Source organism: Echinococcus granulosus, assembly GCF_000524195.1.
Source record: "Echinococcus granulosus chromosome Unknown EG_S00031, whole genome shotgun sequence".
Lineage (NCBI taxonomy): Eukaryota > Metazoa > Platyhelminthes > Cestoda > Cyclophyllidea > Taeniidae > Echinococcus > Echinococcus granulosus.
This window is the reverse complement of record NW_020170411.1, coordinates 272602-284484: the sequence shown is the minus strand read 5'-3', so window position 1 is coordinate 284484 and position 11883 is coordinate 272602. Positions and strand designations below refer to the sequence as shown.

Here is an 11883-nt window from a genome sequence, read left to right as displayed (position 1 = left end):
GGTGTCCGCCCCAATTTCGTCCTCAAAGCCTCTAACTCCTCTTTTCCTATTTTCTACTCAATTGCGTCAATCTTGGTTATGGGTAGAGGTGCATTACTTTAATACATCCTACATGTCGTGATTATTGGTATTGTGGATATTTGGACCTGGATGAATCATGGGTCATTTTGGGTCATTCTGATGCATTGGTGACAAAAGGTTAACCTAGATGATTGTGGTAGGGATTGAAACCGATGCGTCTCCCTCGCACAGTGGGTAAGGCTGGTAGGGCGAGAGGCGTCTGTGCCGTTGGGTGACATTTCCGATGGGTTCAGTTTAAGTTGCTCGGCCAAGGGTGTATTGATATCGATGTGGGGACGTGGAACACCAGGCCTGCCGCAGTTATTGAGAGCTGCTAAGGCATCTATCGGGGCAACCGCTGCTGCCATGCCATAGTTTTACACATTACCAGTAGAGTATCAAATACAAATAGGCGGAAAAAATGACCTAATGGGTATGGTAGATTCAGTGCATTTCACCAGAATGGGTAGGATTAAAGGGCCCAACGGGTATCAAAGTAGCGAACCCGACTGTTTTGAGATAATTTCAGCCAGAAAGGAATCATTGAATTAGAGCAATAATAGTTTCACACCGAATGAGAACTTTACGAGGTTTTAATTAAGTACAAGAAAGATATCCACATCAGTTTAAAAAAGCGACTGCTGTAACGTGAAAAATCACAGTGTCAGCGAATATGGATCACCAACGTACTGTGCTGGATATGTATATTCTGCCCGAGTACTATGTCCTCTTTCGTCTTCAAGGAAGCCTCTGGACGCTACATTGCCGTTATACCAGTTATTGCGGCACCCTTTTCCTAGTAAACTAGAGCTGGGACTCAAGAAATAGGTATACGCTAACAAATAACAAATAATTTTTCTCTTTCTTGTTGACAGCAAAAAGTGGTTTCGCTATTTGCAACTTTAAGGCCTATAATTAAAAGCAATGTTATAACGTTGAGCGAACGCGTATTCTGCTGAACTACTAGTCCTAGCAATAACTATGTTTTCATCGCCTATGCAAATAATTAAGTCAATCCATGTAATTACTTGCCGAATTTAGTCCTATGACATTGTTTTAGTAAGCCATAATGACCTAGAATTTGTCGATGCATTCAAGAGTGTACGGGCTTTGTCCCTTTAGGCGTTTGTATGCTGGCTTTCGGGGTCAGGTGGGTTTTCACCCACTTGCATCATGAAATTGATTTCAATTTTGCCTCAGTTTTGACGTTATTAGTCACTTTTTACCAAAATGGCTGTCAGACTTTTGTTCTTCTTCCTACTGTGACTCCCATCAATGCTTAATTTCTACAGTTTGCCATCCATTCATTAAATGATAACTTCGGACCTCCATAATTACTATTAAGCTGTTTATATCGGTGACCTGATTTGTCGTCATGTCTGTGTTGCATGCGTTTCTGTTAAAACAAGTGTTTACGAAAGTGGCCAAAGTATTATCTTTTAAAGCGTTTTTAGGGTTGGCATTGCACATTTTTTCTACTTCCCCCTCCCCCTATGTCACGCATTCTGCAATTCCTTCTTTAATGTACACAGCTTTCAATTTAAGTAATAGCTTATTTTGTTACAAAATTCCACAAAGTTTAGACCTGGCAAACCGTCGATAGTCCTTCAATTTTTTAAGACAGTCACGTGAAATAGAAAGAAAAATTATTTAGCAAGGCAGTAGCCACCTTAGCATTATGTTGAGATAATTTGTAATACGTCATATTAAGGCGATATGTTTTGCTGGCATTCCAAGTGGTATCTCATATACTGCTTATTTCTCTTCTGTATTGGGGTGTTTTCTTGTGTACTGTTATTAGCATTTTTAGTACGAATGGAGAACAAGGTTTTGTCTTCAAAACCCACTGCCGATATTCCAGTTAAGGACGATGCTGAGGATGCCAGTTTTATTTTGTACGTCTCCATTCCTTTTACGTGTTTTCAGATTTTTAACGCGTGATGTTTTTGTTCTTTCCTGTATTTAAACACGGCAGTAGATATCTTGTTATATGCTCTAAAGTGTAGCCGTTGCAGTGCCAAGTGGGTATGCACAGCAAATATGGATACATTTGATGTTGTTCATGACCATAATTTCAATAAACTGTGCTTGAATGCTTTTCGAAGGGACGAATAAAATGGGGATGTTAGTGATGTATGTTCAATGTCTGGTTGTGCAACTGTGGGGTTTTTGTTTATGGCGACGACGTAAATGGGCCTTATTTTTGAATTCATCGGGCAGTCATATTTATTCGTTGACATTTTTGGTGCATTGTTCTTGAATATGGTAGTGACCTGTTATTTACAGACAATTACAAATGGCGGCGTTACTCATATCTTCAAAAGTTCAACCGCTCAACTTATCCTTATTTCCCGGTTTCTCTCCGGGAAATCATCTTCATGTCACACTTTGGAGCCTTTTTTTCTAAGATAAATTGCGTTACCACTTTATTGTAATCTCTGGTTTAGGATTGCACTCTTTTATGTCTATTAATAGGACATTTGAATTATTTCTGGCATGATGGAATGCGAGTAGTCAATAAAAAGTAGATATTTGGTTCACTTTTAACCAACATGACTGTTGGTTAACGGAAAAAACGTGTGCTTTTCACTGGCTAATGGGCCTTGAAAATATTTCAGACTTAACTTACAAATGTGATTGGGTTATAGTGGACGATCCTACGTATATCGTAAGCATTTTTGGGGGCCTTGCACAGAATTTGAACTCTGTTGTATTTCTGTCACTGTTTACAGCTTCTGGAATGTGAATGCTCGATACTCAGATTGTTGTAGATCTAGAGTAGGTAAAAAATGCACTATCACAATCATTACTATGTATGAGAGGTCGTAATTGATTCACGAAATAGTCAGTGGCTTTTATTTGCGCACATGAGCGTTCAAATGGAAATCTACCAGTGTGAACATGCACTTACGAAAATGCGTCGAGAATATGGACCGGTGTTGAGGTGGAGTTAACCATCTTACGATTGAAGGTAGTCATAAATCGCCAATTCAAGCGGTACTAGAAAGAAAGTTGGGAACAATATGCATGGATAGATTACTCGAATCATGCATTATTTTCGCTCTAGAAGGGAACGTTTCTTTTGTGCAGGTTAATCCAGAGGTTAAAAAGGATAACCTTTTTAAAAAGTAAATGGAGTTTTACAAACTTATTTTAGATTGTGGAGCATGAAACGGTGTTGTGTGAGGGGTTTTGTGTGCCCATTTGTTTAATGAATTGGAATAAGTATTTCATTTTTTTTCATAAAAAACGGGTACTTTGTGAAGTTGATGGACTTTAACTTCTCTCTACGGTAATCGGACTTAGCAACAATGTTTCTTTCGAGTTCTGGGCTCGTCTCTATTGTAGGCGTAGAAGCTAGACACACTTTGCCTTGGCTTTATGCTATGTCCTCTGGATAAACAGATGATAGGCTGTTTTTTAAAGTGGTTGCTGTTACTTGAACCGTTTATGTACCATTGGGTAGCATAGTTTGCACCTCCCGTTGTTTTTGCACACAAAGGCGCCCAAGCGATGTGAGCTTGCATTGTCTTATGGCATATTTCGGATACCTCATTCGCTTTAGCTCTCGTAAACACCCAGCGCCGTGCAACGAAATGCCAAACAACCATGCCCACGCACATGCATATGCGCATATCGGTCCGTTTGTGTTGGGAAGGTTTGCAACTTCGTAGCAGTCGTGGCCATATATGTGGGCTTTTTTGTGCTGTAATTGCTAGCGGTCAGTTGTTGCATGACTTTCCCATCTTTCTGACATGAGGAGTCTCAGAGATGAAATCATAGTGGTGGGCGTGGTCATCCCGGCCGTTGATATCCGTTACACTTAGAAATAGAGTATGCATGGATCCATCATTTTGGTGAGCTTCCGCACTATTGCTTGATCTTTTTTGCCATTTCACATCGTTGAATCCTTGACTATGTTCGCATTAACATGTTTTAGTTCGATTGGATAAATAATTGAACTAAGACGCTTACAATTCTTCCTTTCAATGGGGACATTATAAGTTTTTCTTATTTTTTAAACAATTACGTTAAGTAACCAGTCTAAATCCCAGTCTATACTCGTGCTTTTACAAATACTAATTTTACGTATTTTTATTTCTTCATTCGCTACATTTTAGATTTCCCTTTCGATAAGTGCTCACCGTAGATTCAGATACCTAGATTTTCATCTTTCGGCAACTGATACCTTGAGTGTGCTTTTGTCAGGGCTTTTGAATGACTGACTCTAATCTAAGGGGAGAAAGGTTAATGAAGTACTGGACCAATACGTCTCTATCAATCAACAAATCCAAGCATCACTTTCCATCACGTTCTCTATTTTCTTTACTTGGGAAGTTTACTCTGTTTAAATGCTTGTTTGTGGCTGCTCCTCCAGAATACTTAGGCATAATATTTTATTGTATCCAAATCCATTTCTTGAACAGGCATATTCAGTGCTGTCGAATTTGAAATGGGGCAATCTATGATACATTATTATCTATTGAATGTCACTTCCTTTGATCTATATGCCAAATACCCACAGTATAGTTAGTGTTTATGTGTAGACCTCTTTGGAAGAAATTCGCGAATCTCTTTCAACCTGACAGTCCTCTTTACAAGCAAATCGCATCAATACACTTGTATTGTGTGTATCGTGACTATTGCTACGTGGTCAAATAGTACTTCTATTATGAACTGATTAGTTGGCTTCTAACAATGGGAATTTTGTTTGTCTACCCAATTCGTCGGATCACATCAAAGGATGCGTAGACGTTGGACAAGTTTACACTACCAACGGTAGTCAGCTGTTTCATGAAATGGTCTCTTGTAAAGATATCCGAATACATGGTATAAATTATTAAAAGACACACTCTAAACAAACAGTATCCGAGGCTTCTTGTTCAACGTTAATTTACCTCAATGCTGTGAAGGCATTCAGCTGCGAGTCAAGTGAATTCCGCTTTTTCTAGTATGAACATACGTTTGGTGTGCAGTTGTCCACGTACTGTGACCGTATAAATGTTAGCATTCCTTTGAGCATAAAGAAACTATACATTTGCGTTAGTAATTACTCTACAAAACTGAATATTTCTATCTTTGATTTGGAGGTGGTTAGTGTAACTCCATTTTTTCCCTAATTTCCTAGAATTAGCATCTTCAGAAGTTGGCTATAAGCATTTTTAGTAAAAATGGTCAATTTTAAAGCATAATGTGTGTACTGTCAGTTACGTCCTCAAGTGCAACTAAGGGAACTCTCTATTTACTCCGAGTGATGGATTTTTTGATAATTTAAAAAAACGAGTTTATTAAATCATGCCCCCATCAGTCCTCGCAGGTTGCAACGTGCCCACGTTTTGCCCATTACCCTTAGGTTAAAACCAATCGTGCATTTGTTGCGGTCAGCCATAAGATACAAGCTAAAAGTGTAGTAAGAGTACCGGAATCGGTCCGACCCAAATCTAGATGTAAATGACCGTAACCTTACCAAAGCTATGTCAGCGTTCTCTAACGAACTTTAAAATACTCTCTTCCGTATTCAAGGCGCATTTTCTACAAATGTGATTGAATTTTCTCCTGTCTGATTCATCTAAACTTGCTTGTAACCCTCTTTATTAAAGCTTGGTTTTGCAAACTGTATTATTTACTGAAAATGGCAGCATGCAGCTTCTTGCTTTCTCAACCTTAAACTATTTACCATAGTCGTCCCCCAATAACATAGGTAAACATTTACCGCGAATGCACTAAAACCACTTTAACACTTTTAAAAGATTGGTGAAGTGCATTCTTCTAGAAGGAGATAGGAGTTTTGTATTGCTGCTAGTAGCTGCTTCCTTACGTGGGTTCGTTTGATCAACTTTTTAAAAACTGTTTGATCGCTTCTAGGCTTGGAGGCATCGCTAGGGGAAATTAGCATGCGATTGATAATAGAAAAGACTAGAATGATCGAAATTTCCTGTTTGGCTTTTCGTTCACTAACGTGTTCGGAAGTGCGGCCTCACTTGAGCGTACACTCATCCTCAGACTCTACACTAGGAGGATCGGTAGATATTTGGCATGTAGGACAGTGTTAGATTATGGATAGATGTGATGGGTTCCTGTTTTTGACTGCCAGCTCCTCGACAGGAGGTAAGGCGTCCCCGACACCACGAGGGACGACGTCACCGTGCCAGGCCTCACCGACGCTTTCGAAAAGCGTTAAGCCGGCAGAAGTGACAACAGGAATCGGAAGTGGTGATAGACGAAGATACCTCAGCGAGATTGAGCTCTGCGACCCTGACCTTGGATACCCGCGGGTGGCGAACCCTACCAATCGTAGTAATCCGCGCGGTGTCTGCCTCCTCATCAACCAGCGCGATTTTGATTCAGCCAAGACCGGGCAGGAGCGCCGTGACGGCACCGATGTCGATGCGGACAATATCGAACGCACTTTCATTCGCTGTGGCTACGCTGTTAACCGCGCTACCAATCTCACGCTCCGGAAAATGGAGTTTCTTCTTGATGACGGTTAGTCATTCTCCCACATCATCTTCTACCATTCTCTTTTTCTAGCACCCTAAACTGAATTCGAATTGGGAGAAATTTTGTGGATTTGTGCTATTTTGATTCATTCTCTGTTTTTAATGTTGGTTATAAATGTCGTTGGGACGTGATCGCACTTCGCTAAATGAGAATCGCTGTGCAGTATCCCATAAACCCGAATCGTAATTCATCAAACATTCCAACATGCTTAATTTTCAGTAGAAGATTAGCCTCGGACATATTTCATTCTTGCAAAAGGATTTTAGGCGCACGTATGTACCACCCGTTTAGCGAACCGTGTCTTGGTAAAAAAATATCAGTGAGCTTTTTTATGGGATTTAGACTGCCATATTTTATGACTACGTAATGACCTGTGTGTCTGTGGCAGGTGCTCCATGTGTGGCAGACCCGGTCCTCCCTACCCTTAATCCGATTTCATTTCTTATACTACCTTTCTCAAGCTTGGTGAATAACCTAAAAAGAGGTCCCTAAATTATTTATTTCGGATACTCACAATCATTTAGCACCTTCTCACAAATTATGGTGAAGCAAATGGAAATGTGCCTGCTTTTGCTAATCAATTTCCTTGTAGATTAGTAGTCCAGTATTTGCTTTGTGATAAAATACCCCTAATTCTCAATTTCATGAATATACGCTTTGAATCATTTTCTGGGTTTAATCCAACGGTAAATTGCTCTTAAAGAGAGTGCGCCTGAAACTACTAAAAACAATTACCGCGTCATAAACAGTGCAAAGCATTGGAAATAAGCGATTGAGACTGATTTTTTGTGGAAAGGAAATCTGTTTAAGGCAGTCTTATTGAGTTGAGAGTTGTCTACAACCTACATGCGTTTGTGGTCGAATGCGAATTAGATAATTGGTTGATAATTTACAACCAAAAGCGAAAGTTTATTACATTCAATATGGTTGATCAGAGGCGTGCATAGTGGACTCAATTGTTCGATCACTGCAAATTCACGAAAGATGATGTCAACAGGAACAAGATGTGTGTATGAATGATTGGTTCCACTAGCTTCTTTTTTGCAGTGCGATCGCAGAACCACAGTAAGTACGACAGCTTTGCTTGCGTCATCCTTAGCCATGGCGCTGAGGGGATTGTCTACGCCTCCGACGGGACCATCAACGTTGATCGTCTCATCGGATACTTCCGCTCCGATAGGTGCCCTACCCTCGCTGGCAAACCGAAAATGTTCTTTATTCAGGTGCGTCTTGGGTGGCACTGAGACCGTTGTTGGATGTATTTTACATAATGGGAATCTCCATGAAGAAGTGTAGCTCCAACTAATCTCACTGTAAAGTCAGAGGATTTACTCAGAACTGTTTAGTTCCCTCCATAGGGCTAGAAGTTATCAATTATTACGACTTACAATTTTTGTATCTCTCCATGTGCCGATGGTGACTGAGAAATTTGGTCTCGAATTTAATGGCGACGTTTCGACTGGTGTAGTTTTGCTTTTGTCAATTCACCACGTAGTTTAGCCGGCTGCATGTGTTTGTGGCACTTTTTGCGCATTAAAAGGCCGTACGCAACTTATCTCAGGTCATTGTTTGGAAGTGGTTTAATGGCAGTCTTACTGTTTACTGGTATTCATTGTTACCAGGACTCCGAATAATAAAACCATTTAATTTGATTCAAGTGAACGTTCAGGTAAGCCATTAGTCACTCTCAAGTGCTCACATTAATCAACAAATGCAGGATACTTTGTCTGGTTCAGTTAAAGCTGACTATTTGACCGTTCAATGTATTCCTAAATGTTTATTATGTTGCATTTACATCTATTTAATTCTATTTCCTGTGGAGCTCTACAATCTATTTACCAAGGTACATTTCTGCCCTCTCGAAGGTAGTGTTAGAAATAACTTTCTTTCCCATCCCTCGCTAGTTCTCCGGTTCTGTCAAATCAGAATTTGCAGTGCTCGATGTCACCTGTTAGCGTCACGCTCAGCTTCCCTTGTGGTTAGACAGGCCCGTATTCTGTGACATTCGGTGTCTTAAAATATTATCTTAATCATTGCACCACTTTGTGGGGCTCACTTCGGCCTTAAATCTATTATCATATGATTCAATTCTCGGTCTTAATTGGCGTAAGTTCCGTACAATGTAGCGGGGTGTGATGGGTCACCGGGATCTGTGCAGCAGTAGCGCCACTTTAAAATCCGGAACTATCAGAAGTGAATCAACTTAGAAACAAGTACTGTGCACACCGAGAACCTCTCTCTTCATCCGGTTATAGGTGTTTTAGTAAACAGGATGCACTGTACCATCATTGCTGTGTTCGTTGTTTGTTTCAACGCTGATTAACGATGTTTATTTTGAACTCTTAAACAACACCAAGCGTGCCTTTTTTTTCTCATTCATATCTTTAAGGCCTGCCGAGGCTGCAAGTTCGATAAAGGTGTCACTCTCTCTACGGATGCTAGCTCGGACTCTGTGCTTGTCACAAAGCTCCCCATCGAGGCCGACATCTTCGTCGCTAACTCAACCTTTCCCGGTAGGCCGTGCCCCACGTTTGCATTCCCCATTCCTCCACTTGGCTTTTTCCAGTCACATCCTCATGTCGTAGCAGTAGATTTGTCGTCGATCTTCCCAAACCCATAAAAAGGTGACGCAATTCGTGCTGTTTCTCCTTCTAAGCATGCTTATAAGCTGTTTTTTTTCTTTGGACAGGGTTAGGTCTTGCCCCTGAGGTAGTAGTGAAACTGTCCTTGGTTCGTGAAACACATATATGGAATCAATCACCGCCAACCAAGGAGACTCACCCGTTTTTTATGGCCGAGAGAGACTAAAATAGACTCGAGATGTTGCTTTCAGTGTAACAATTTAACACCACTTACAAGTGCCCGTGTGTATTCGTGATGCATTATGCAGGTTACTACGCTTGGCGCAACTCGCACGCAGGCAGTTGGTTCATCCAGGAATTGTGCAAGGTGATAAAGGCGGCGCAGGAGTCAGGCCGGCATCACGACGTGGCCTCACTATTGACAGTGGTGGCACGCAAAGTGGCACTGCTCTACGAGTCGAACACAGGCCAGAGCGACTCCCACGGCAGTAAGCAGATGGTGAGCGTAAACTCCACACTTACCCGCAAGGCCTTCATCGTCTGACAATCTCTCCTGTCCATGCTACCAGTGCCTCTGTCCCCCCTTCTTTATTCTTCGGATCATTTCATGCATCTATATCCGGTTATCGTGTTGTTAGCCTAATGCATTTCATGTGTTTCCATACGCATCACTTGCTCGGTCCTGGGGCTGACAGACTTTTATAACTAACCTCTTACTTTCCAATACTCAGTACCGAGGTGGCAGCCTGTGGTAATGATTTACCGAAAGGGTCGTGAGGTGCTGGTCTAGGAACGGTATGGCGTTTCTAGAAACATTTAAAAAACTCTGAAGGCATGCTCTAAACTATATATTATGTCACCGAGTTAAACCGGTGGGATGGAGACTACGATCCACGAGCGTCGTGGCGCCGAGCACAGTGATCTTTGTAAAAGTCCACTATATTCGTTTTTCTGAGTGGAGTACCTCGGAGAGTTTGGGAAGTGCAGGAATCAATCTAGAACCCAAGTGCATTTAATAGAAAAAGGACTTGAAGTAATTGAGGCCCCACTCTCGAGTGCTGGATCTCGTCGATCTACATAGAGCATTGAGTCCTAACTTGCCTTTAAGGCGACGTAGTCACCTATGTGGATTTCAGATGAATCTGGAAGGTGTTTTGGGAAAATGACTTTAACTCCTCCATCCACGCGTCCGGCCAATTCAGCATTCGATCTTTTGCTAATCTGAAAAGGAAGAAAGAAACGACGGATCGCATGCGTGCAGAGGAGGGGAGAGAGCAACCAACTGTTACCGATTCGACAAGCACAAGTTCTGTGGAACCAATGAGGGAGTTATTGAATCGAAGAGCTGCCGACCGGAGAGCTGATTTCAACTCGTTATGTCTGCGTGCTTTGATTTCCGCCGGCACGTCATCCTCCAATCGGTAGAAAGCACGCGTTTTCTAAAATCGCGGAGAAAAATTGACCCACTTCGCAAAAAGAATCCAGATGCAAAAGGAGGGTAGAACTTACACCTCTGAGACTAAAAGGAAAGCAAAAGCCGTATGCGTACGAAACGCGATCTATGAGAGAAAGTGTTTGATTGTGATCGTCCTCTGTTTCGCCGCAGAAACCAGCGATAAAGTCCGAGGAGATTGCAACGTCTAAAGGAATCGGGTCTGAATAAGGTAACAACGTGCTTGGAATGATCGATTTCGCACGATTGACCAGTTCCAGATAAGCTTCTCTGGTGTATCCACGTTGCATGCGTTCAAGGACCGGGGAACTGCCCGATTGCGCCGGTAAATGCAGTTGTGAACACACGTTAGGGCGCTCAGCAATCAGCTGAAGCACCTATAAAATCATATAAATGAGCGGTGGGGGTAGACTCACTTCGAGATTAAAATCTTTGGGATGGGGGGATGTGAAACGTATGCGCATATTGGAATCAACAGAGCTTGCTGCGTCCAACAGACTGATGAACCGGTATCCACCGACTTTTTGCTTATACACAGTCTTGAAGCCAGGAGCAAGCGTATCGGTAGTGCAGCCAGTGGAATCGATGCCCTCCGAGAGATCACGATAACTGTTTACATTTTGACCCAAAAGAATAACTTCTTTAACACCCTTAAACAAAAGAGGTGATTCGGCTTAATCATTGCGTCACAAAATCGAGGAAAGTAGCAATACCTCGAAGGAGAGTTGGTATAGTTCTTCAATGATAGATTTCAAGGGCCGACTACGCTCTCTTCCACGAACAAAAGGAACAATGCAGTAAGAACACATATTGTCACAGCCTCGCATCACTGAAATGAAGGCCGATGGGCCGAATTGACGAACGGGTTTGACATCGGCATAGGTCTCCTCTAGAGAAAGAGCAAGAGACGCCCCCTTCAACCCTTTCGCTTGAATGTCCTCAATTAACTTTGGAAGGTCACGATAGGCATCTGGACCACATACAAAATCTGCAGTAACTTCGTATCCCTCAAGTAGATTTTCTTTCAGACGTTCGGCCATGCAACCGAGAATGCCTATGCACAGAGGTGAACGATGTTTGCTTCTTAAAGAAGAACGAAAATGTCTCATGCGACGCCATATCTTTTCTTCGGCACCTTCACGAATAGCACAAGTAAGAAGAAGTGCAGTATCCGCCTTCAAGTAAAAATGTATTATTATTAAATCAAACCTCGCTGAGGTCATTGACTTTTTTGAACCCCGCACTTTTTAGAATTGAATGAACTATTTCTGAATCACTGAAATTCAT

At 41.7% G+C, this 11883-nt stretch overlaps 2 protein-coding genes across 2 annotated transcripts; one reads left to right on the top strand and one right to left on the bottom strand. All coding sequences in view use genetic code 11, as the record gives it.

The window, feature by feature from the left end:
• Nucleotides 1–6116: 6116 nt before the first annotated feature.
• On the top strand, nucleotides 6117–9687 carry EGR_04745 (Caspase-3; the record flags this gene model as incomplete). Its single annotated transcript, XM_024493994.1, has 4 exons — nucleotides 6117–6546; nucleotides 7609–7784; nucleotides 8951–9074; nucleotides 9452–9687. The coding sequence occupies 4 exons, from the start codon at nucleotides 6117–6119 to the stop codon at nucleotides 9685–9687; spliced, it is 966 nt and encodes a 321-aa protein (XP_024351559.1).
• Nucleotides 9688–10027: 340 nt separating this feature from the next.
• On the bottom strand, nucleotides 10028–11883 carry EGR_04744 (CDK5 regulatory subunit-associated protein; the record flags this gene model as incomplete). The annotated part of the gene is made up of 7 exons (XM_024493993.1): nucleotides 10028–10138; nucleotides 10257–10364; nucleotides 10433–10582; nucleotides 10653–10973; nucleotides 11013–11246; nucleotides 11310–11771; nucleotides 11806–11883. 7 exons carry the CDS (start codon nucleotides 11881–11883, stop codon nucleotides 10028–10030), a joined length of 1464 nt encoding a protein of 487 aa, XP_024351558.1.